Consider the following 27,625-nt stretch of genomic DNA (forward strand, 5'->3'; position numbering starts at 1 on the left):
TATAAAAATAGTTAAGTTATCAAATTTACATAAATTTACAATTTATGATGATTTATTTAATTAATTTAAAGCCTGATTTAAAGCTTCTGCAGCTCTGTAACTCTGTGTCATGCAATGATATACGTGACAGTTTTAAAGTTCTCCGTCTCTAGATTATGCTTTATTCTGGACTAATTTGACCGTAAACAAGCTTTTCTTTCAACAATCATCACCTCAGATACAAAGGTAAGCTGTACAATTTCATCTTTTTCCGACTTCATGTTGTAAATGTGCGGACTTTTCTGCCAAATGTACGTAATGCTTGTCAAACTTTAAAGTCTTCATTAGCAACCTGTATTAGCTTGCTTTAAAGATGTATAATGAAAACATAAAACATATCCAGTGGAGGTGTTGTGTAATTTCCTACATTTTGATAGGTCCAGGTGGAGGCAGAGCAGTCACTGGCGACGCCCATGCAAGAGCACTTTTCACAACCATGTCTGTTGTCACCATGGAGATTGTAGAATCCCAGTTTACAACGGTCACAATTCTCTCCCTCCACGTTTTCCTGCAGGACAGAGGTTGGCACAGGGACAGAAAGAGACATGCAGCGAAGCTTTATGGGCTGCACAAAATGACGTTATGAGCACAAGTCATGTAATTGCAGCGTTAATGTGGTGAATATAATGACAGGACAGGACAGTTTAGCACGGAGCACTTGCCATTATTTCTGCGCATATAAACTAAGTGTGTGTGTGTGTGTGTGTGTGTGTGTGTATACCTTGCACACACAGAGTGCTGCACACGGGTCAGCGTTGGTGCTTCCTTCGACACTGCAGTTACAACGCTGACAGGTCGGGTAGCCCATATAACTGACAGCACACCTGCAGACAAATGACTTTAATGATAATAATAAAGACGAAGGTGATGAGTATTAGAGAGGCTGTCCCCTGACCAGGGGACACAGGGTCGCTGTCATAACTGCCACTGAGTGCATTCTAGTCAGACGCAGATTTGCAGCAAACAGCTGACCTTGCACCACAGGTGACATTTATGTATTTAAGATTTACAATAAGTGTCTCAGCAGAAATGTTCTGTTCAAAGACACAACTCCCTAATTAACACACACACAGAGAGAGAGAGAGAGAGAGAGAGAGAGAGAGAGAGAGAGAGAGAGAGAGAGAGAGAGAGAGAGAGAGAGAGAGAGAGAGAGAGAGAGAGAGAGAGAAAAGCAAGCCCATTAATGGCCGTTTTCATAAGCAATTTTAAAGACAATGCTTCTGCTTCTGGCCTGATCTGTGAGAAGGTTGTTAAAAAGTTTCAAGTAAGCGTTTAGATGAGATTTGATTAGATTAAACCTAAATGATGCCCATGAGGAAACTCAGCCGTTGCAGTGGAAAGAATAATACAACAAATTTAGCAACAGAAAATAATGACAATGCGGCAACAGACTAGTGAGTTAATTTTCTGAGGTTTACTTGCTGAACATAAACTATTTTTGTGCTTACTGATTTGTACATTGTCATTTTAACCCTATTTTTTGGTATGATTAAATGCATTTTCTTCAAAATTTAATATCTAAATTAGACATGTAATTAATTTAGATTAATTAATCTTGAAGCATCGAATGAGTTAGATTCATTTTTTTTTAACTTGCAGGAAGGGCAGAGAGGACAGTCTGGAGTAAGCTAGTGTGGTTCAGTGGAGCCGGTGCGCCGACGGCACGCCCCCCCCCCCCAAAAATCGATCTGCTTTTTTAATTTCCGCATGCGTCATTAGCCGCAGTTCATGGATTAAAACCTTGTTTCTGCTTAAAACTGCTCTCCAGTCATCATCTGTCTGAGCGACAGATATCTGAAGCTTTTGTACAACAGTCATTTCCACATAAATTCAGCATTATTTCATCATAAAAGCCGGCGGAAGCGATCAGAGCGCCGCGGCTACACCAGTTGCTAGCTGTTGTGTTTAGTGCGCGTCAGCCATTTCAAAGCGTTTATCATCTGATGGTTAATAATCCCATTAATCCATTTGATCGCTTTGGGTGAAGAGACTCTGTCATAAGCCTGGTTCACACGGCAAGATGATTAGGCAGATATCGGACCTGATCTTCCCCTTCCGACAATCTTAAGGATGCCCCAACAATCATGAGGACGCTAAAGATAATCTTATCAGATATTCTTGCCATGTGTGGTGTGTTAAGAGCACTCTGATCTGCTCAGAAGAACGTCAGGGGCACTCCGATCGCAAATCGGGATATTCAACATGTTGGATTGTCTTGCCCTGATATTGCAGCGTGTGTGGTGTCCTCCGACCACAAACGAGCACGCAGCCTGCTGAATGTGATGTGTAGCCAATCAGAAAGCAAGGTGATGGACGCACAGAGCAGAAAATAAAACCAAAACAGCTGGTGATTGCGCTGTCTCCACTGCTTTAAAGAACGCCTTTTCTTTTTGTATCATTTTTCCCCTCTGTTTTAAATCATCCACAAACTGTCTCCGTCTGTTTACTCTGAAGTTACCTTTAATGTCGAGAGATTTTTCAAGATTTCCTGTCTGACCTGGGAATTTGTTTGTGTGTGAAATCTGTTCGTGTGTGGTGTGTTGTTTTTACCATGTGGCTGAACACCACACACTGAAGCCCAAACCTGTTAGATCTATGATTTTTTTTATCCCCACGTGTGAGGTCTCTAAGGTTTAGGAAACATACAGATAATTTTAAAATCCTGTCGTGTGAACCAGGCAGTAGACATGTGGCAGAACTTCGAAATGACACATGCACAGATGCAAAAGGCAGACCGATTTTTAGGGGCAGACCGTTCGGTCTGCACACCGTGCACTGCCCCTCCATGTGACCGCACATCTTCATTTATAAACTAAACCAGTGGACTTTTTGTACTGCTGGAGTTTTTCACCCAGATTTTAACCTAGAAACAGTAGATTTGAAAATGAAAACAATCCATTTTAAAGGGGTCATATAAAGCAAAACTAGAAACATTATGATATAATAGTCACTTTCCAAAAAAGTGAAAAATAATTCCTTTTACTCAATAAAGATGGTGAAGTAAAGCAATTGAGTAGATCACATGTATGCCATGAAAGGATTATTTAGCATCAGGTACAAAATGTGATAAATATCATCAAAGATCTCAACAGAAACTTGGAAAATGGAAAACAAGAGCTGAAGGGACATGTGGTCACCTGTCAAAACATGTATCACTCTCTTTTTATGTTTGTGTGTCTCACCTGTCACATCGCAGACCCCCAAAACCCTCCTTACACTGGCATGACCCTGCTGGCTGAGCTGTCAATCAAACACAAAACACACACAAAACTGTGTGGTTGAAATGGAAGTGGCATCTCTGAAATGGTTGCAGCTAAAATAGCTCCTCTTTCTAGACACCATAAAAGTAAAATATAGAGCACAATGCTAAAGTACCCACAGCCATATGTGCATAAAAATAGGAAATACAACATAGAGGGGAAACCGGGGCCAGGTGAATCACGGGGCACATTGAATCAGTCGCTACATCTGCTGAACAACATATATATTTGCAGCAGTTATGCCATATTTTTATGCATAAAGACACCCCCCTTATAAATTTGTTTTTTTTTTTTGGTTTTGTTTTTGGATACATTAAGGGTAAAACTAAGTGGCAAGTGAAAAAAAACTTCCTATCAAAAGTAAATTTATGGATGTCAGTGTCTTTGTATTTATTTCTCACAACAGAGGAAAGGTGGCCAAAAAATTGTTTTTAGTTAGAAGACTACCCTATCCAACTGATGAGCATGTGTTATGTCTTCTCCTGACTATCAGCTATTCAATAACATGACTCATGTGTGTCATATGCACCTGGGGCACAGTGAATCAGTCTAGTGGATGACAAATATTACTTGTTGAAGCTTATATATTTATTTTTCTGTGAATTACTGCTATAATCTGTGTATATAAACCCTGGTTAAATAAATACAGGGTTTTGTATCGCGTCCCTTTTTATTTATTATTTATATCAACCCAGTGATATTCTGTAATTATACAGCTGGTTTTTATTTTATTTTTCTCCACATCAGCGGCGCGATGTGGTGCAACACATTCCAGCTGCTCGCACTGTGTTCGTGCACGTGCACAATGGTTCATGGGTACCCAGTTTGCGGATTTTCTTCCGGTTTCTGCTTCTTTCGTGTTATGTGTGAAGGGGCCCTAAGGTAAGGCCAACTATCACATTTTAAAAATGTATAGATTACAAACATCTAGTTACATTTATTAGGGTGACCATGCACACATTCAGCTCCACAGCAAAATCACCAGTGTTAACACTGAAAGTGTACATATGGTCCCACTCTGACCCAGAGTGGGATCATATATACACTGGCAGTGTTAAGTTAACACTGGTGATTTTTACTGTATGTCTGTATCTGAACAGACTGTTCAGTGGTGATAAGAAGCATTTTAATCTTGATTACTTTTTGCCTCATACATTATTTTTCCCATTAGCTTCTGCTCACTAATGAATATATAATGTGTCAGTTAAATAAATGTGCTTCTTGTTGCATGAAGCAATAGCAGTAGTTTCAAAAATAAATGTGACTTATAGACAGCATGTAATTGCTGCGCCATTTTGCACCATTCTCTGTGGAGGACGTCGAGGATTTATTTATATTTGGTTTCATTGTAGGAGGGCTGGCACTTATTGGTTTATGTGCTGCCCTGACCCACCGGAAAATTGGCAAGACGGCTGCCACCAGAACCACGACCCCTCACCTGTCTGTCATGATTAATGAGTTGGGCAAGGCGATACATTCTCAGACTGCGATAACCCTTGAACTCAGACACAAAACTGTTTAACATCTCGGAGCAATGCACACGTTGCAAAGGAAGATGTCGGAGACCAGGGAATATTCATAATTGGATTTGGTTGTTGTGAAGCTGTAAAAGTGTTTTTCACTGCTCAACCATAAACATGGCAGGCTTATCAGCCTCTGAAGGACAAAACACCCCATTGTTTTACTCCAGAAGAATTGGTGAACATTTGGCTGCCTCATTATCTTCTCGAAACTCCAGTACACACGGACAGAAACTGACTCACACATGGACAGAGACTGAAAGCATGCTCCACCTCCCCCCTACACCCCTTCCTGTCCCCATCCACCACCCCATTCCAGCTCCCGCTCACGCCACTCCTTTCCCCCTCCATCGGCTGTGCAGTTTTAACTGCTGTAGGTCCCCGTTCCCCCCAAGCTGGCAGTGGCACGACTACATGTTGCTGCGGCTACCACACATTCACATCGCCTCAATTCGGAAAACACCTCATCACCAGGGTGTACAGAAGCTTCACTGGTTGGACTTGTTCTCCGCCAGAGTGTTCCTTGTGCCCTTGCTTATAGTTAAATTCCTTGTTTTCCTTGCCTTGCCTGCTTCCTAGTGTTTTTTGACCTACTGCCTGGTTGTTGACCATGCCTTTAGCCTCATGTTCATGATTTGTTTTCTGATGTTGGACTGCCTTTTTGTGTACCAAACCCTGCTGATTCAATCAGTAAACAATCCCAAAAACAGAGCTGCCTTGTTATGTCCTGCATTTGTGTCCAGACATCTCTGTCCATCAAACGTGATTCTCTCTCAAAACAGCAAATGTCCAGGCAGCAGACAAGATCCATCTGAACTCCCCTTATATTTGTATATATTTGTATTTTATATTTGTGTATTTATATTTATATTTGCAAACTGTTGTTTTTTTAACTTTCACTTTTGATACTCTGTGTGCTTCTTACCCTGTGTGCTTCCATATGATGCTGCTAGAACAATTACCTCAAGAGAGTCTTCCCAAGGGAGTAAAAAAGTTCTATCTAATCTAATCTAATCTCAAAGTTCTAAACATGCACAAAGCTTAATGACGAACTTTGCAGACATCAGCTGACAAGAAACTCATTTGGGTGGATGGAAAAAGGACTTTTTTCAGTCAAAAAACACAGAGTAGCTCCTTCACCTGTAGGGGTGGCAAAGACAGACATATTTCCACACAACATTTCCTGTTTCTTGCACAAGAGTCTTTCACAATAAGAGCACTGGACAAAGTCTGACATGGAAGAGGAGAAAAACATCTTGAAAACTCATTGTTTTTTTGGTTTTTACAATATGCTGGGGGTCACGGAATTAATTTATTTTAGTTGGGCATTTAATAAACTTTAGTTAAAAAATAATAATTGAATTTCGGGTAGGCCTTTAACCAACTTTCGTCACAAAAAGGGGGTAGTGCGAATATGGTAGTTCATTGTCAAAGAGGAGCAAAAACCTTGTGAAGAAATCAGAAAATTTTTGTAAATTTTTTTGAATGACAAAAACAATCAATCTATTATCAAAATACTTGGCAACTGATTCTTAAATGAAAAATTGTTGCAGCTCTGAAGACATACAAATTACACTCTGTACTTGTTCTAGTCAACAGATCATCCCTTCAAACTGAATTAAAATAAAAAAAAAAATCTATGATGCATTCACAAGAAATTACTGCATGTTTAACTGAAATCCTTGACGTTCAAGACAAGAAAGTTTATCAGAAAGATAAAGACTATGTTAGGGAAGACAGATGAGAAAAGGGACAGGTGTTTACATACTGGTTGTGGCCTGGATGGGATCCGCAACACACAGCTGACTGACAGAACCGTGTGGCTCACATGAACAAGGGATGCATGGGTTCTCCTGTTCAGCACTCACCTAGAGCAGAGGGAATGAAATGATAAATCACATTTATAAATCATTCATTTTAAATAGATCAAGGGCCATATCTTTTCTTACCACTTAGACTACTAAACTACACGATCAGCTCCATTTCAGTGCCACATTCACAAAATGACAGACCCAACCTACATGGGCAGAACTTACTAGGTCCTTCCGAGTTCTGCTATTTTGGTTGAAAAAGGTGTCGTGGAACAGACTGACTCGACTATGACGTAAAAACAAAGCATGACAAACGTGACGACAAGTGACTGTTGTTAAAAGGACAGCTGTGAAGTGGAACAGTTTCCAGCTCTTTTGTGCTATTGGCTAAGCTGAGCTAAAGTGATAGCTAAGCTAAAATACCAGGAGCCGGCTTCTGGTGGAGAAACACATTTTTTCTTTGGAGGAGAAATGATAATAATTGTACATGGATCTGTGTGCGAACACAGCAGGAATGAAATCAGCAATTCCACTTCACGGTATGTAATCATTATTATTCAATCTTATTGAGATGTATGCAACGTTTTTTTTAATACACTGTGCATTACAAAGAGGTGCAGACGGACATATGTTGATTACAAAATACAAGAATTTGACGTGAAAACCAAATTAGAACCATATTACATTTGTAGACAAAAAGCAACAGGGATTCAATGTGTGTGTCATGAAGGGGACTGTAAGTGGATGCAGGTGAGTGACTTTCAGGCAGCTAACAGTCAGCACCTGACGTTACATCATGTTTATGGATCATATAGCTGTCAATCTGTTGTGTATTTTTCAGATGCACACTGGGTTATTTTACTTTATCAGCTTTAATAGTGCCCACAAAAATTAAAGAGTTACAAGTAATGATTTGTAATTAGGAAATAACCCTGTTGTGTCTGATGATTTGCAGACATTCATGCTGGTTATACGGTTGCAAATTGAGCTTTAGTAAAAGGAGTAAAACAGCTATTTACGACCGTATACACACGTGCACTCACTTACACACAGATGACACAGACCCACAAGCATCATTTGAATTTTTAAACTAGAACTACAGACAATATTTTCCCCTCACTGACACAAAAGGCAAGAATGTAGATGTGACAATCATAATTTAGTTTTAGATTTATTTGAAGGGTTGTGCCCTGTAGAGGCACAATAAATGTCAAAAATTCTAAAATATCTATTGTGTTTGATTTTTATACTATATAAAGATAGTAATGATAATGCCCTCAATAATATATTAAATTTGATGGGTGTCTTGTCTCACATTGGTCCCACAGCAACATTAAAATAGTGTGGATTTGTGTACAATGTTTTCTGTTAATAATTCATTCAATTAAGTATTGAGTTCATTGATTAAACATATTAAACATTCAGTTTTATTATAAATAACTGAACATACAGTTGCATTTAAATGTGTTCCAACGCTTCATTTTTGTGTTTTCATTTCATTTTGGTTTGCGAGAGTAAAGCTTACTTCCTGACCTGTAACTGACATTTAATTTGAGCATCAAACCTTCCCTCAGCTGCGTCCCAGTCTAAGCGGGATTGTTTGTCATATTTTTTATCTAATTTTACTGGACAAGAGGGAATCACGTGCACCACATCACTTTGGCTGGAACAATTATTGATATACCAACGAATGCCACAGCTTTTGTGTTCCAATCCAACTTTCAACAAATTTTCTGTGTACTTTTGCCATCGTCACACATCAGTCCAAACAAAGATCAGCATGAAACACTCTTTGGAATCTTAAAGTGCTCTTTGAAGCTTCAACTCAAAATGTTTCAATGGCTGAATTCAAAACAAGAAGGCAACTGTGGACTAACTATGCTAGTCTACAACACCTGGTTATAGATTGGTAACATTTGATATCAAGGTGGGATGTTGCATAATTTGAAGTAAAGATTTCAGCCAAAGCCCTCTGGCGTATTCAAAGCTTTGAATCGAAGCTGGCTGAATTAAAAACAACAACCCTGTGGTTCACCACTTGCAGCCAATCAACTTCAAACACTTCATCAAATGGAGAGTTTTAAAGTATTTCAGTGGTTCAAACACATTAGACATGCTCCAATACAGACTAACACAAATAATAGAGTCCCTTTATATAGAGTGTTGCAACATGACAATGTGAAAAAAAAAAACATGGTCACGTGACTCAGGGAGCCATTTTGAGGCCAAATTCTTCCTGTGACTGTTGGAAAGAGCAGCCAGTCCTACTGCTTTCAGTCATACAAAATTGACAGATCTTTGTCAACTCATTAATTATTCATTTACACTGCAAACATTACACATAGCCCACTGTGAAAATGCAATTACTGAAATTATTAGTAGCTTAAGTGCACAATGCAGATGAAAATAGTAATTCTGAGATCATGATTATTTTCAGTATTCCCGTGCAAAAGTTTATAAATATGTTTATTATGTGGCTGTGACGCTACATGCACTCTGACTGGCTGATTTCTGGTCCAATATTTTTCCATATCCGACCAGCTACCATGACAATCGGTCTGAAACGCGTATCCAATTCCTTACAAACCAGAAAGCCAAAAACACGATTAGACAAACCAAGTTGGACATGAACATACTCCATAAATATCTAAACAGCATCAAAAAAACCACACCGATTGAAAGCTTACCGGCTAATGACCGGACTAGCAAGCTCTTCATGGAGGTGAAGCGAACAGGACTGACTACTTCACAAATGGCCTTAAAATGGCGGTGTATTCTCAGTTGTCATTACTCGCTGTATAAAGGGACTCTAAATAATAATAAAACACTGTGACGGGTCACCCGAACAGTTCATAGAGGTTCTACACCTCGATTGTTCAATAAAGGCGATACTGAGAGAGAGAGAGAGATTTCTGTATTTGGCTTCAAATTCCCAGTTTACTAGGTACACATTGTGAAAAACAATGCAGCCCTGCAGAAAATTGCCCTTCATGAAGGTGTGCCTTCAAAAATCAATACCACCAGCAAACCTGCTGACAGCATGTTATGGACTGACAGGCAGCTGAGCGTTGGAGCTGTCTACATCATCATGACATTCAGTGTGTTTCTTCAGCAATCGCTCAGTGTTTTCCAGGAAGTGACAGATGTCATGGAGTCTTTAAAAATGAAAACTTCCTTTTCCACATGTCACTTGTGGCTTTGCTGCACATAATTATTCTGGATAGATGACAGACTCATACAAGGCTACATGCACACATGACCTACCCCATCGGGCCTGTAGAATTCAGCGACACAGCTCTGACAGTTGATGCCAGCTGTGTTGTCACGGCAGCTGATGCAGACTCCACCACCTCTGTACTTTCCGTGGATGTCCAGGCTTAGTGACAGGTCTGATACTGTCTGATTGAAGTAGCACTCCTCTGCTTTACTGTGGCAGTTACACTCTGAAAACAAATATACACTGGATTGACACAAAAATAATGTTGCCACAGTAATATATTTGTGAGACACTCAACTACACACCAGTGGCAACGTGGCGATTAAGGACCTTGCTTGAAGGCACCTTAAAAACTTTTCCTGTCTGATCAGGAATTCAACCCGAGCCCGCTTTTATAATCAGGCCAATACCTCCCAATTGAATAAAATAATTATTAAAAACCTAAATAAATGCAAGCATAGTATTTTGTTATAAATTATGGGACATCACATATTTGGAATTGCAGGGTATATTGTATTCACTTTCCCAAAATAGTTACTTATATTTGTTGTTTCATGACCCAGACATCATCAAAAACCACAATCAGAAACTGCTTGTACCAGCTTTCCCTAACAACTCCAGTTTTGCACTGCCCTACGTTGAAAAATCTAAACATTCTCATGTAAACTGCACGCACTACTGCAGTGACGGACTGTGACAAATAGGGGAATAGCACAGTGCAGAACTGACTCAGCACGGCCGCATGTCAGGTAGCACAAACAATGTAAGAGCACCGACCAAATTTTATTTAATTAATTTAATATTATTTACTTGGACAATACAGTCTTCAATTCATTCAGAAACACTTGGGCTAAAAATGGTCTGGTTTATCACCTTATTAATCATCACATCTTATCAGACCAGACTGAGCCATGATTTTGCCGATGGTGTGGCATTTTTTTAGGTCGTTATCAGTGACATGTATGCTTAGGGGCAGTGTTCTGTTATGTGGACCAGCTCTTGTTGGGGTCCTCCACAACTGCAGCTACTATCCATTTGCAGCCCCCACCTCACCATATTTTTGACCTGTTTTTCATACTCCAATGTGTGCCCTGTTTAGTGCGCACCACCCCCTCCTGCTTAGTTTATTTATTTATTTATTTTCAATATTTATTTCATTCATTTAAAAGAAAAACAAAAACTTTCCTTTCATTAGTTTTTCTTTGGGGTCTTATATTGTCGTGATTGGTTCACATTGAGCTTTCCAGCTATTTCTCCTGTAGGCGTTTACAGTGGACCCTGCTGGGAGTGGCTGGACTGTTCCAAAACCTTTCCTTGATTTGAGGTGACTGGGAACTCATGTGTGTTGGTACAAGGAGTGTCTGGAGTCTGTCTGTTGTTTCATCTTATCAGCTCTTGCTAGTGCTTCCCTTTGTATTGCTGGAGGTGCCATGCCAGATAATCTGTAAAGGCTATTGATAGGTGTCTGTGATGATTCTACAGGCCTCATTAAGTTCAGCATCTACCTTGTGGAAATGGGATGATCAACACCACACAGGAGCACGGGACTTCGCTGTGGAGTAGCAGAGGGCGACCTTATGAATGAATGTGAATCATTCATTTATAAGCACAGAAAAGCTGCAAAATAATTCCTTTTCTGCTTCCATGTAAATCTTGGCTGCAGTATGACTGACTAATAAATCCCTTATTGCATAAATTATTTGGGCAGAACCAGGGCTTAATGTGAGGGGGAGCAAGCCGGAGCGCGCTCCGGAACCTTGGACGCGCGCTCCGGAACCTCTGACATTGGCTCCGCCAGCTATTTATACTGGATCCGTGATCCGCCACCTCTCTTGACTAACAAAATTTAAAAAAAAAATCACCGCGATTGCTCTCACTGCCAATCACACCGCCGCCCTACTGTCTGCTGTGCGGAATTGCACCAAATCTGGCAACAGGTCCAGAGGCTACGCTCGCTGTTTTGATCCTGATGTTGACCGTAGCCGCAGAGCTCCGTGGCCACCGAGAGAGGACTTGGATTCTTTGCTGGTCCCGCATCCGTAATCCCGGAGGCAGTGAGTGAAGGGAGAGCCGCGCATTGTGTTCTGCGTGTGTCTGTTTATAATCTTCTCGCACAGAAGAAAAAAGAGAGTGTTTACACAAGAGAGAAAAGTCAGAAAATGTTAATGCTTGTTTGAGAAAAGTGTGTAGTGAGGGGTTTTACAGCCTTAAAGCATCTATAATAATTGTAAAATATAGCGCTACTTCGCGGACTTAATGCCGCGTTCACACCGGGCGCGATCAGACGCTACAAATTTGCGAGGGGCGCGCCTCCTTCGCCCCGTGTGTCGCTCTGCTTGGGTGGACTTTCGCTGCGAAAATTCACCCCGGTGCGTCATCAAATAGGAGGAGCTTCCATTCCGCTCGGCGTCAAGTCATCATGACGGACCTTGATCACACGGAGCGAGTTGTTGTGAAAAGCTCCCAATACAGAGAGTATCATTATTTGCTGCAGGAGCTGCGGCTTGCTGTGAGGCTGCTCCTCGCTCTTTCCCCAAAAAACTCTGTCATAATTGTCTTTAGAAACCAGTCACCATTTGCTTTATTATAAATGTGTAGTTAATAAGTAAAATAATCTCCATGGATGATTCCCTCGCGCGCGCACGTAAAATAAAAAGAAAAACTCCGCTCCCGCTGCTGTGGGGCTGCTGCTCGCTCCAAAAACACACTCATAATTGTGAAATAAAGGACAAAAGAGACATAAGTACTGCTCACAGGCTGCTACCAGATACAGGACATGTTCACATCCTCAGTCAAACTCCAGACATCTCCACGTCACTACATATTCAGTCCCTGATTGGTCATCACGGCACGATGAGATGAAAAAGTTCAGATTTTTCAACTTGGGGAGGAGGGCAACATGACGTGATGCGACGCAATATCGCGCCACAAACGCGCAAAACACTCAAAATCGCTTCACTCGCGTCGCGCTGCGCGGTTTGGCGCCAAAACGTGTCCTTACATAGGGATTACATGGCAACCTGTGGCTGCAGTCGCTCACGTCGCGACCGGTGTGAACACGGAGAACGTAACTCGAGGGACCACTGTACATCATTAAACAGGAATTTGTACTCTATCCGTATTTGATGTGACTAGTGTTACGAGTATTAGGCCTACAATACATGCCCCGTTTATTTTCGGTGTGGCGCACAGCGTTGTTCGCAAGCCCCCCCCCCCCCCGCCCTTCTTTTTTTTTTCTGCACCGGAGCCACCCATCCTCTGTGCTCCGGGACCTCCCACTTTACAAATTAAGCACTAGGCAGAACAAGCTATATATGGAGAGGTGAGATGAACTCTTTTTTTTTTTTAATATATATTTTATTTATAATTTTTTCAAATAATAGAAGAAAACACACAAACAAACAAACAAGGCTCAGATGCATGACAGTTACAAATGATTACAGATCACAATGTCAAAATGATGCAGAAATGGACCCCAGATTCTAAAAAAGATGTCCATCGAACGAAGACGGAGTTTCTCCATTTGAATTATGGTCATCATTTCACTGACCCAAAGCTGAAATGAAGGAGGAACAGGGGACTTCCAATCTCTCAGTATCAGTCTTTTAGCAACCACCAATCCAAGATCCAGGGATTTTCGAATATTGGCAGGCAGAGATCTCAGAGTCTGTGTGCAACCAAAAATAACCAGTCCAGGTTCCAGTTGCAGGTTCGTTTTATATGCTCGGGAAAACCAGTCAAATATTTTTGACCAAAACACTGTCAGAGAAGAGCAGGACCAGAAAGTGTGAGATAGTGTACCATCAGAAACCTTACACCTGTCACACACTGGAGAAACCGAGGGATAGATTCTGTGCAATTTGGCTTTTGAGTAATGTAAGCGGTGAACAATTTTGAACTGGATTAATTGGTGCCTGCTGTTCAAAGAACAAGTATGAATGTTAGACAGACATGCGCTCCACCTGGAATCAGACAACTCTATACCCGGTTCACCACACCAGGTATCCCTGATTTTTCCAGTTAGTGCAACAGTGCGGTCATCAAGCAGGTGCACAATTTTTGTAATCAAGTGTTTGGAGTCAGAAGGGCTATTAAAAATGTCAAAAAAATCATGCTCGATTGGGAAATTTTTAAAATTTTCAAATTTTGTTTGGGCATAATGCCGGATCTGCAGGTACCGAAAAAATTGTGAATTGGACAAAGTATAGTTTTCTTTCAATTGATCAAATGATGCAAATTTACCGTCAATGTATAAATCTTTGATAGACACCAAGCCCCTCTGTCTCCAAACACAAAAAGACTTGTCATGCCAAGGAGGCATAAAACCATGATTAAAACATATAGGAACCTGTACTGATGTTTCTGGTAATGACAAAAAGCTCCTAATTTGGTTTAAAATTCTTATTGACTGCCTTAAGGGAAAAGATAGACTCTTATGAAACTCTGAATTCTCAAACTTTGAAAATAGCATAGCTGCCAGAGAGGAATTGTTCACACAGTTGGCTTCCATTTTAACCCACACTGGTGGTGTTGGGGTCTGAGTATCTTGCAGGCCCTGTCGCCAAAAAATCAACGCTCTAACATTAGCAGCCCAGTAGTAGCATTTAAACACCGGGAGGCCCAGTCCCCCCTCCGTTCTAGGTTTCTGTAGATGTATTTTTGAGATCCTGGCACTTCTGCCATTCCACATATAAGATAAGGTAATTGAGTCTAACTTTGTAAAGAAGGCAGCAGTAAGGTAGATTGGGAGATTCTGGCATAAATATAAAAATCTAGGAAGAGAGACCATTTTTATGGAGTTTATACGCCCCACCATAGACAGAGGTAGAAGTTTCCAGCATTCAATATTCTGCTTTAAGGCTGATATAAATTCCATAAAATTTAATTTAAATATCAACTTTGGGTCCTTAGGTATAAACAGGCCTAAGAAAGTGAAATAGTTGTCAATTATTTTGAATGGAACCCCTTGCAGAAAACCTGGCGAATACACCTTGGAAAGAGGCATAAACTCACTTTTGGACCAATTGATCATGTAGCCCGATATTTTACCAAAAGATGTAATTAAATTGAGTACAACCGGAATAGTCCTCAGAATTACGCAAATACAGAATTACGTCATCGGCGTACAAGCTGATGCGCGTTTCTATGTCTCCGATCTGAAGTCCCTTCACTTGTGGCTGGGTTATTGTTTCAACTAGCAGTTCCAGAGCAATCGCAAAGAGAGCCGATGACAGCTTACAGCCCTGTTGTACTGAGCGCTGCAAAGAAAATGGGACCAAACGGTCTCCATTTGTCAGTACAGAACACACTGGTTTTGCATAAATCAGTTTCACCCAGGATATAAAAGTCTGACCAAATCCAAACCTGCATAATGATTCTAGCATGTAAGGCCACTCAACCTGGTTGAAGGCTTTGTGTGTGTCAAGGGATAAGATGGAGCCACCTGGAGTGTTACTACAATCAGAATAAACAGTGTTAAGCAATCGCCTAACATTGGAAAATGAAAATCTGCCTGGAATGAATCCAGTCTGATCGGGATGTATAATCGAAACCAAATGTCTGTTCAGTCTAGTCGACGAGATGAACTAATTTTTAACAGAACTTCTCAGTTCATATCAGAATGCACCATGGACTGAGCACACCCATACAGTCTGCTCAATTTACCATAATTTCCAGACTATTGAGTGCACCTGAATATAAGCGGCACTCACCAACTTTAAAAACAAAACAAACAAAAAAATGTACATATAAAGGCCGTACTTGTCTATAAGCCACAGGTGTCCACGTTGTAAAATGATATTTACACAAAAAGATTTTTTTTTTACTTTTAATTAAATATGTACCAGTAACATATACAAATACATACCACAAATGTGCAGTGTCGTGCAGCATCTCCACTTAACATGGAGGAAAACCTGAGTAATTTTAACATTTTAAAGTATTTTTTCTTTGTATATCATGGGATAATTTCATTGCATACATACAGAATCGCCTGATGCCTGTGGTAACTGAGGTGTGGCTCTTTTTTTTGGGTGGGGGGGTGGGGCTTGTTTTTTTTTTTATTTGTACTTTGTGATTTGTTACCTTTTATATATATATTTTTTTTAAGTGCTTTATAAATAAAGTTGATTTGATTTGATTTTGATTTGGTGCAAAGAGCAGTCCATGGGGGGAGAGGAGGCTCCACTGACAGCACCACAGACACCCAACCAACTGATTACACCTGTAGCAGACCGAGCCGGTCTCGCATCGGCCTGGACAGCCACACCAGGCACTACAACTCAGCAATCTAATGGACGACCTCCGGTGCAGAAACCATCTGACGGAATAACTGTGGCGCAAAGTGTCACAGAGGGACTTTTCTTCAGCCACAAAAAGGAATTAAAGTATTTTCAGACATCATTTTCCAAAATCAGGAGGCTTTATGGGGATCATTTTTCTTCAGGATGTGATGATGATGCCCACTGAAACCAACAGGTAATCAATTTTACTCTTGTGTCTTTGGGGCCTTAGCAAGGAGAGAAGCTCTACACTGTCACTTGCTGAGGCTGCTTTAGCGGCGAGAGGATCTAAACTGTTACACACAGATATGTTGCTGCTAGCAGAGACTACTTTAGCAAGGAGAGAAGATAGGAGCTGCCACTAATAGAAGCCGCTTTAAGTGGATAAATAAGCTCTGAGGCTGTTTTGCTGAGTTACAGGCATTTGTTTGTCAGCCATTAGTCTTGTCAAATCAGTTGGAAACCATAAAAGAGTAATGTGCTGTTAAATTTTGATGAAAACAAAAAACAAAATGGGGCACAGCAACAGTCAAAGTATTACTTCTCCTGTTTTAGAAAGTGTTTCAGTTTTAAATATCTTCCTGTATATACTCATGGTGAAACAGCCCAACAACAAATAGACCTGATATGACCATGCATTAGTGTTTGGAAATGGAGGTACTGTTGTGAAAGTGTAGGAACACGGACCCACAACAGGGGGCGGAAAAGAACGGGCAATGGATAAGCCAAACAGTAACAATTTAATGTTGTAAATTGTGCACAACGGAATACAGACAATCAGTTTGGGACTATAGTCAATTACACGTTGGGTGACGTGTGGGCAGCCTTGAGGACAGGAGACGCCCGTCCAGAACCGAGCCGGATCCCACACGGCCCTCACCGCCAACGGATCTGAAGATCACCGGAGCCGCCAAGTCCTGGGTCCCCAGGTGGTCACCGTCTCCAGCTGTCAGACCTAGTACCGCTGGCAGAGAACAGAAACAGCACAGGTGAGTGTGAGTACGCACACTCAGTAATCCCACAGTCTGTGTTCTGTAAGGAGGGAGAACCTCCACCTCCAATAACACACTCGGACAGCTCCTGTGAAAACCACTTATCTGGTTGGGGTGGGAGGCGAAGCAGTCGCAGTCCACACTAAACGCCAATACAGCAGATAAGGAATACGTCACAGGAAAACGGCTGCAAATGAGATCAGACTATTATTCAGAGTTAAGTTTAGCAGAGAAATTACCTCCAAGGTAGCTGATTTCTCGGCGGGGAGGTGGAGTTGCAGTCCGGCCTTTATGGTGGTGGTGATGTGGATGAGTGACAGCTGGTGCTGATGACGAGTGACAGCTGTCACTCCCGGTTGCTATGACGCCCTCTCGTGCTTGAAGCCCGCACTTCAAGCAGGGCGCCATCTGGTGGTGGTGGGCCAGCAGTACCTCCTCTTCAGCGGCCCACACAACAGGTACATCACAAACACGAGTACATACTGTCCATTAGTGGAGGAGCCCATCATGGACAAGAATGTCATGTCCATAATGAGTGCATGCAAACTTTAGACCCCAACTGTACCTCTAATATTTCCTTTTCAGTTTCTCTTACTTATAATTTTGCAAGGTTTTATCTTTGTGTGTTGATTTTGTGTTCTAACTGGAAAAAATCAAATTCTGACCACTCTTACATGCAACAATAAACCAAAAGCAGACTACTATCTTTAATTATGCATGTCAGTTTTAATGTGGGCAGAACTGAATATGTCTGGGTGACCTTTGGGAAATTTGACACAATATACTTTTGTTGTCATCTTATGGGTTCTTTAAGGTTGTCTTTTTTTTCTTCCCTTACCAAAAAATTGTACTGATAAGTATATAAAAAGTAAACTGGAAGTATACTTGTTTCTTACTTTCACAGACGTGTCGAGTGAGGAAGGTTCCTGCCATCCAAAGCTGCTGGTGGTAACCAGGACAACAGCGATCACAGCTCTCTCCACATGTGTTATGTTCACATTCACAGCTAAACTTCTGCACACACAAGACAAACACACACAAGTACATGAAAAATGAACAACAACAGCACATAACTAAGTTTCGTACATTTATCGATGATAAGGACATGAAGTGTGTATGTACACTTTCTCTCCGATTGTTCTGTCTGAGTTATTTTCATTAGTTACTTCATCCAAACCATCAACATGCTTATTAGACCCCATTCCTGCCAGGCTGCTCAAGGAAGTCCTACCATTATTTAATGCTTCAATCTTAAATATGATCAATCTATCTTTGTTAGTTGGTTATGTACCACAGGCCTTTAAGGTGGCAGTAATTAAACCATTACTTAAAAAGCCATCACTTGACCCAGCTATCTTAGCTAATTATAGGCCAATCTCCAACCTTCCTTTTCTCTCAAAGATTCTTGAGAGGGTAGTTGTAAAACAGCTAACTGATCACCTGCAGAGGAATGGTCTATTTGAAGAGTTTCAGTCAGGTTTTAGAATTCATCATAGTACAGAAACAGCATTAGTGAAGGTTACAAATGATCTTCTTATGGCTTCGGACAGTGGACTTATCTCTGTGCTTGTTCTGTTGGACCTCAGTGCTGCTTTTGATACTGTTGACCATAAAATTTTATTACAGAGATTAGAGCATGTCATAGGTATTAAAGGCATTGCGCTGCGGTGGTTTGAATCATATTTGTCTAATAGATTACAGTTTGTTCATGTAAATGGGGAATCTTCTTCACAGACTAAAGTTAATTATGGAGTTCCACAAGGTTCTGTGCTAGGACCAATTTTATTCACTTTATACATGCTTCCCTTGGGCAGTATTATTAGACGGTATTGCTTAAATTTTCATTGTTACGCAGATGATACCCAGCTTTATCTATCCATGAAGCCAGAGGATACGCACCAATTAGCTAAACTGCAGGATTGTCTTACAGACATAAAGACATGGATGACCTCTAATTTCCTGCTTTTAAACTCAGATAAAACTGAAGTTATTGTACTTGGCCCCACAAATCTTAGAAGCATGGTGTCTAACCAGATCGTTACTCTGGATGGCATTTCCCTGATCTCTAGTAATACTGTGAGAAATCTTGGAGTTATTTTTGATCAGGATATGTCATTCAAAGCGCATATTAAACAAATATGTAGGACTGCCTTTTTGCATTTACGCAATATCTCTAAAATCAGAAAGGTCTTGTCTCAGAGTGATGCTGAAAAACTAATTCATGCATTTATTTCCTCTAGGCTGGACTATTGTAATTCATTATTATCAAGTTGTCCTAAAAGTTCCCTAAAAAGCCTTCAGTTGGTTCAGAATGCTGCAGCTAGAGTACTGACGGGGACTAGCAGGAGAGAGCATATCTCACCCGTGTTGGCCTCCCTTCATTGGCTTCCTGTTAATGCTAGAATAGAATTTAAAATTCTTCTTCTTACTTATAAGGTTTTGAATAATCAGGTCCCATCTTATCTTAGGGACCTCGTAGTACCATATTACCCCATTAGAGCGCTTCGCTCTCAGACTGCGGGCTTACTTGTAGTTCCTAGGGTTTGTAAGAGTAGAATGGGAGGCAGAGCCTTCAGCTTTCAGGCTCCTCTCCTGTGGAACCAGCTCCCAATTCAGATCAGGGAGACAGATACCCTCTCTACTTTTAAGATTAGGCTTAAAACTTTCCTTTTCGCTAAGGCTTATAGTTAGGGCTGGATCGGGTGACCCTGGACCATCCCTTGGTTATGTTGCTTTAGACGTAGACTGTGTTTCATAATTATTGTATGGCCTTGCCTTGCAATGTGGAGCGCCTTGGGGCAACTGTTTGTTGTGATTTGGCGCTATACAAGAAAAAAGTTGATTGATTGATTGATTGATTGATGTACAAGCTGAATGCAAGCACAAGTCTACTACAAAATGTGTCAAGTCCTTGGTGAAGAAAAATAGCTACAATGTTATGGTTCAAAACCGAATGACATTTGACCTCGCATGTTCACAGTAACAGTGGTTTAAAGCAAAAAAAAAAAAAAATCTTCTGACTAAAATTTTTTTACAAACCAATCATAAGCTGTCCACTGTTATGTGTCGCCGCGGGTTGAGGAGCGGACCTGCGTCTGACGGAACCCAGCGCTAAAACAACCAGAAAGCGGTTCCAATAACAAAACAATTTATTTTCCCCCTTTGGTGCATAACAAAGTGTACAAACAAAAACTGCGTCGGTCTGGCGGAGTGAAGGACGGCACGCTCTCCAGCGCCCAAAAGGATCGAAGCCCGGCGCTTCTGGACCCACGTTCACCGCCAAACACCCCCCAGGTGGACACGACAAACCGACTCTGCGAAGGATAGAAAAGGTGAGGTAAGTCAGCAGCTACAACTAATATCCTTCAAAAGGCACACACTATCAGCAACACATTCAGGTCCGAATTCAAGCTTTATGTAAATGAGCAGCTTCTCACAACAGGTGGAGGATCATCAGTCCGCATGCCACGGCAGTGAGAAGCGAGCTGCACAACTCTCATCAAAGTTCAAATATACTGCGTAACAAAATACCAAGTTACTGTTAACAATTATTCAGATAATCAATCACCTCTGATGTGTGCTGACAGCATGTGTCCCTCACCCTTCCTCCTTCACAGGCACGATGTGTCAAACCCAGGCGCGGTCCTCAGCGTCTCACAAACGAACATCACAAGGTCGAGTTCCCGGCAATTCTGCTTGAATCACACATGGCTTAAATGCAGAACGCCATCTCATTATCTGCTTCAGCTGAAAGTCTTTAAGGTTGCACGTGAGCACCATCCACAGGTGCTGCACATCATGTTGATGAGGGTGAAGGACTCTTCTGCCAGCACCTTCTCCACAAACAATAAATCAGTTTGCATACCACCTGGAGAGCAAAGAAAAGAAAAGAACACCAAAATGTCCAGCCACACCCCCCCAACACACAACAGTCCACCATGTAACTTTTGATAGAAACCCTTTTGTGAAAGCATCTGAGGACTTCAGGTAAAACAAGGTGGAGACAGCTAATAAAAATCAGAATCAACAGAAATCTTTTAAAATACAAAAGATTAAATATGAGCTGTGTCAGAAAAGGATGAGCAGAAATTTTAAAAAATGGTTTGTCTCTTCATATTTAGCATAGGTTAGTAGAAAAATAAACTCACTGGCAAACAGAAAAAATAAATATAATGCAATGCTAAAATACCCTCGGCTGTATGAGCATGTAGCTTTTAACAGCATCTGCAGGAGGGTGTGTGAGCATTTACATGAGCTTTTGAAAAGACTTGAAGTTACCTCTAACTGCGTTTGATGCGTGTGCACATTGACATCTGAGAGACGTCTTGTAAATCAACCCAGAGGTGTTATCAGGTTACAACAACACACAGAAGTGTTTATTTCTCACTAGCTTTTAGATAATATATGAGAAACATGTTTGATTTACACACAAATGCAGAGGTTTCAGAGCGGATTCCGTCATATTGGATTAGCAGCCAGAGAGAGACAAGCCAGTGACGTCACAGTGTCTCTCTATTCTGATTGGCCGTCACCTTGTCCTTCCCAGAATGACAACCCACCTCCCACCCGCCAAAAAAGTGGATTTACATGATTCATAGCATAAAAATAGGAAACAGAATGTGACCACTTGACCTCTTAAACAGCGTTAGCCATCTTTGAACTTAGAATGTTTCCTGTGAATTTGAAGACCCTGGCAGTAATAGGACTGGAGCACAGACAGACAGACGGACGGACGGACGGATACAAGGCCTTCGCAGTACCCAATGGCCATATTTTTTTGGCCTTGGTAAAAATGACCTGTTTTCCCTTATTCCAGATATATAAGTAGGGCAAGGTAAAAAAAAAAAATCTGAAGATGTTAGACTGCGAGCTCCAACACTGGGGAGGTAATGCCCTCACTCACCCTTCCTTGAAAACATTTTTTGAAAATGAGGCATCAAATGGGGCATTTTGAGCATAATTTTAAGAATGAATATTATAAAAACTCCATATTTGCTCACAATTTTTTTTGTATTTTTCCATTCCATTTCAACAACTTTCCATTTATGACACAGAGGTCAAGCCATGGCTATAGTGCAGCAGATAGACCAAATGACTGTCCTTTTTGCTGACTAAAGCAAATTTTGGCACACATATTTGAAATTAACTAATGTTTATTTTCAGATGTGGAGGCATCCTGGAGCTGACCTCAAATGACCTACAATGATATATCTTTCAATATGACTGGAACATTTTAAAATTTTGACCCCTGTGTAATTCTTCATTGACCCCTACAGGTCATTAGAGGTCAGCTCCATGATCCCTCCACATCTGAAAATAAGCATTAGTTAATTTCAAATATGTGTGCCAGATTTCATTCTTTAGTCATAAAATGAACAATTGTTATGGAAATTTTAGCTAAGCTGCAACACTACTAGGCCACAATTATGCAAAATTTGAAACTGCACAGCAGTGCATGGTAAACTGATTGAACAATATTCAATTAATCTTATTTTAACAGATATTCAATAAGCAGAAAAAGTTTGTCTTTCATAGCTGTGTAGATTCAAAACACTGAGGTTCTAGATGAGGTAAAATAATCAAGCTTACATTGAACAAAGCTATTATTGAACTAATAAGACACCTGAACCACTTGGGGACCTAAATCAACTGTTTCATTGTTATTTTAAGTAGTTCACCCCCATTTCCAGGTTGCTGACAGTAAAACTTGTCAAACAGTCAACAAAGGTCTGTCTTTCAGCAAAAACTCAGTATCAACGGGAAAACATCAATTCATGAACACAAGAAATGCAGGAAATAGTATTTCTTCAAGAATCAAATAATTTTTAGAAAGGACTGACTGATAGCCTTACTTGCTGCAAGAAACAGTGGTGGAAGCTGTTGCATTGACTGCACAGACTTTCAGGCAACTTTGTGTTCCCATTTTGCCATGGTCATGGAGTCACTGTTTTCCACATGAACTGTACTTCAAATGGTCATTAGAAAAGATGCACTCAGCTTCCTGACATAGCCTGAGAAATAATTTCTGAGCTCATCCTTTTTCTCTAGCCAGGACCATTGAAACATGTTTTTTGGTTATATCATCAGTCAGTTCAATGTTATCATGCCTCTCCATGTGTGCAAAGCCAAAATCTCATTTTTGTTCAAAATTCTGGTGTCCTACGTATTCATCCTACCAACCAAACATGGCACAGTTTAAAAAATATCCAAGTCCAAACTCTCAAACCGTCTGAATACACTGCAGTATGTAGTGCTGTAATTCTTGCAGAAAAAACAGAGAAAACGTGTACCATTGTACAGAACCGGTGTCTTGCCAAATATGTCCCACTGCAATATTTGTCCCGCTGGTCTAAAGAGCTAAACATTGCAGCAGCAAATTTACACAGTGGCACAGAGTAAATATAAAGTGTGTTAATCTCACCTGTTGCCTACTTTCAGTCGGATACATCATCACAGCGTGCCGAAAAGCTTATCCACTGAAGACGCCCTTGTTTTAGAATACGCTGTTTGGAAATACTTTAATTCCTTATCACGTAAAAAAGGTCCCTCAGTGTCAGAGAGGCAGGGTTATGGCATCATCATTTCAAAATTTGACCAATGAGATGTGCTGTAAGAAAGTGAGGATCCTCTGGTCACAAACCTGCCACCTCTATAGTTCCATAGGTTTTCAGAATTTTTTTAATTACTAATTTATATCATTTATATAGCACCAAATTTCAACAACGCTGCCTCAAGGTTCTTCACACAAGTAAGGTCTGACTTTACCAACCCCTAGAGCAAGCACACAGGGGGAACCTCAAACAGAGACAAAAAACAATCAGGCGGCAGAAAGACAACAAAAAGGTATAATTTGTCAGCATTAAGAAACAAGGAAAAACAGAAGAAATACTAAGGTGATCGCTGGCCACTAGCCCTTAGCTTCACTAAAATTCACAGACTTTAGATAAAGTTGAGGCCACGACCCATTCTGTTTACTACTAAATTTTCAATTTCAATTTATTTTAATTTATATAGCACCAAATCACAACAAAGTTGCCTCAAGGCGCTTCATACAAGTAAGATCTAACCTTACCAACCCCCAGAGCAAGCACACAGGTGACAGTGGTAAGGGAAAAACTCCATCTGATGATTTTAGAAAGAAACCTCAAGCAGACCAGACTCAAAGTGGTGATCCTCTGCTTGGGCCATACTACCGACACAATAGACAATACAGGAAATTATACAGGAAATTTTGAGAGATTTTGGGAGTCCATGCCAGTGCACAGGACGGAAGGCCTGCAGAAGAAGACACCATACCCATCTCTGGATGGAGCCACACCTTAAACAGAGAAAAAAACAGAATCAGGCAGCAGAAAGACAACGAATACAGTATAGTTTATTAGCAACAAGAAAAACAGAATAAATACTAAGGTGATCGCCGGCCACTAGGCCTAAGCTTCACTAAAAGACCCAGACTTCCTAATAAAATGAATTTAAAACTGTAGAAAGCATAGTACCATACTATACCAGTATGCTAGCCATATGACAGGGAAAATAATTGCTTCTTAAGTCTGGAACTGAAAGTCTCTACACAATCTGACTGTTTTATTGATACAGGGAGATCATTCCACAAAACAAGTGCACGATAAGAGAAAGCTCTGTGATCCACAGACTTTTTAGTCACCCTAGGGACACAAAGTAGTTCTGCACCTTCAGAACACAAAGCCCGGGCCTGTACGTAGGGTTTGACGAGGTCAGCTAAGTAGGGAGGGGCTAGACCGTGAACAATTTTATAGGTTAGTAACAGAACCTTAAAATCTGATCTCACAGGAACAGGAAGCCAGTGAAGAGACGCTAAAATAGGTGTAATGTGGTCAAACTTTCTGCTTTCTGTCAAAAGTCTGGTAGCAGCCTTTTGAACCAATTGGAGACCCCAAATGCTGGACTGCGGTAAACCAGACAATAGAACATTGCAGTAGCCCAAATCTAGAAAAGACAAACACATGAATCAGGGTCTCAGCAGCAGCCATAGACAGGATGGGACAAAATCATCTCTATATTTCACAGGTGGAAGAAAGCAGTCCTCGTAATATCTCTAATGTGGAGGTCAAAGGACAATGTAGGATCAAAAAATTTACCAAGGTTCCTTGACACACAAGTGTTAGCTGGTCAAATTGATGCAGATGTCTCACTGGACCATGAACCATCATTTCAGTCGTGTTAGGGTTTAAAAGTAGGAAATTGCTAGACATCCAGCTTTTCACTGATGCAAGGCAATCTTCTAAGAATTTTATGTGAATGGGATTATCAGCAGTTATCAGCATGTATAACTGAGTATCATCAGCACAGCAATGAAAGGTAATCACAAAATGCTGAAATATGTGCCCAAGGGGTGCTATATAAAGGAATAAGACGGACCCCCCGCAGACCCCCAAATTTCATGTCACTAAGGTTAGAGGTAGTGTTATTGTACCAAACACAGTGAGAACGACTGGTCAGGTATGATGCTAACCATGCAAGGGCACTCCCAGTAATCCTAAAATGATTCTCCAGCCTATCAAGTAGAATATGGTGATCCACAGTATCAAATGCAGCACTGAGATCTAACAGCAACAGAACCATAGTGGTATCCAAATCCATTGTAAGCAGAAGATCATTCACTACTTTAGTGAGAGCTGTCTCTGTGGAATGATATTTTCTAAAAGCAGACTACAGTGGCTCAAAAAGATTATTCTCAGTAAGATTCTCCACAAGATGCTGTGAAACCACCTTTTCCAGAATTTTAGAGCACAATGATAGATCGGCCTATAGTTTTTCAATACACTAGGGTCAAGATTAGATTTCTTAAGTAATGATTTAATCACTGCAGATTTGAAACATTTAGGAACAGATCCAGAGGTTAATGACGGATTAAGAATTTCCAGTACAGCGTACCTACTCATGGGCCGACTGTGGTATTGAAGCTTAAATAGGGCGGCTCCAAATCTTTCCAGCGCCTGACGACATCTAATTCACGGCCAACCCTTAACAACAAGATGCACGAGCAAAACCAGCATGACCTAGGCAGGATGACTGAAGCCCGAACATTACCCCCATCTCACACTTACCAAAACAACAAAAGCTAAGGCTAAAGGGGTTTATTTTTTTTATAATGGATTATTTGGGTGCAGCTATTGGCTTAGTAACCATTACACCAACAGTGGAGCTTAAGTCACCAAGCTGCCTGCTAACTAGTGGTAACTGTGCTGACATACAAATTAAATAAAGCTAAAGTTTACCCTCAGTGAAAATCCTGGACTGCACAGTTCTCAGATCCACCATTAGTTCAACAAGTCATAAAACAATCCACACTGTTTTTTTGTTTTTTTTTAAATCCTCAAAAAGAACCAACATGGTCATGTCAACAGCAGCGAGCAGCCACTGCTGATGCAGCCCTGAATCATCTCATTAGCACACTTTACACTCAAAATTGTTATGCCCCTAGCGGTTCATAGTTTTATGTTTTAAAATAACTTGAAGTGATGTGTTAAGTAAAGAAAACAAAATTCACGCCCTACACAACTGTCATAAATGGAACAAGTAGTGATAGAAAACAATGTTTATTTTTGCTGTAAAGCTGGGGATTTTAAAATGGGATTCTGTGGGGGGTCTTATGAGGTTGGCTCACTTTTGGAGCCAACCTCATAAGACCAGTCAAGGAACTGCAAGTTTTGGCTTCATTTTTCCATGCCGGAGGTTGCCTCTTGGTAAAAGAGCATGTCTGTAAACAGGTGACATGCAAGCCCTACTGAATGATGGTCAAACAGCATTATATTTAAATGAAAACCAAACACAACAAAACAATTTGGCTCCCAGTCCACATTGTCTGACAGCAGCAAATGGGTTCATGGCTGCTCTCCCAGGAGGAAACACAGTCAGAGCACAATGAAGCTTTGCAGTCGCCAACTTCGAGCTTCAGTAATTTAATTTGCAACTTTTTGTAAAGCGGTTGACATGAAGAGGATGCCAGATTTAAATGAGAGGAGTGCATTACAACAGTGCAGTAAGAGCCAAGTCTGGATTTGTTGGCAGCAGTGTTTGTTGCCCTTTCTGAGCGAGATACAGCAATGAAGCTGTGCTTCAGGGAGCTTTGTCCTGACTATGTATTAGAGCAAATGTTCTATAGATAATCATAAACACATTTCCACCTTCTTCTTTACTTATTATTTATTTAGCTTTTTGAACGTCTGCCCAGGATTTCACACAATGAACAGCTGAACTTTTGTCAAACTAAACAAATTAAATATCTCATTTCAAGTTTATCTGCTGAAAAAAAATAGCTGTGTTGTAATGCCACTCAACAAAAATAAAATGGAGAAATAATTCATTCACATATGAATTAAGACTCAGCAAAAGAGCCAAAATTTATCATCAATGATCTGACCTTGACTAAAAAAAATGCTGGTTTAACTGTGATAAGCAGAATGAGGTAAGCAGGATGAAATAAAGCAGAGCATTGCCCGTGGGGATCCATGGGCCCTACACTG

The 27,625-nt window shown here is 40.7% G+C and overlaps 1 protein-coding gene and 1 long non-coding RNA gene across 6 annotated transcripts in view; one reads left to right on the plus strand and one right to left on the minus strand.

Annotated features, from left to right (window-relative positions):
- Positions 1-27,625, minus strand: part of lama2 (laminin, alpha 2) — a 780,279-nt gene that overhangs the window by 522,749 nt on the left and 229,905 nt on the right. For all 5 annotated transcript variants that reach the window (XR_004558560.1, XM_034162644.1, XM_034162643.1 and 2 more), the window contains exons 8-13: positions 18,017-18,134; positions 9,895-10,073; positions 6,588-6,687; positions 3,222-3,279; positions 761-863; positions 407-547 (exon numbers count right to left, since the gene is read on the minus strand). Coding sequence is in view for 4 of the 5 variants with exons in the window: in XM_034162644.1 (XP_034018535.1) it covers positions 407-547; positions 761-863; positions 3,222-3,279; positions 6,588-6,687; positions 9,895-10,073; positions 18,017-18,134 (699 nt within the window). In the remaining variant the exon portion in view is untranslated. The remainder of the gene's footprint in view (positions 1-406; positions 548-760; positions 864-3,221; positions 3,280-6,587; positions 6,688-9,894; positions 10,074-18,016; positions 18,135-27,625) is intronic.
- Positions 1-27,625, plus strand: part of LOC117503416 — a 559,959-nt gene that overhangs the window by 365,310 nt on the left and 167,024 nt on the right. The gene's annotated exons all lie outside the window — the stretch shown is intronic.

Source organism: Thalassophryne amazonica, chromosome 21, assembly GCF_902500255.1.
Source record: "Thalassophryne amazonica chromosome 21, fThaAma1.1, whole genome shotgun sequence".
NCBI lineage: Eukaryota > Metazoa > Chordata > Actinopteri > Batrachoidiformes > Batrachoididae > Thalassophryne > Thalassophryne amazonica.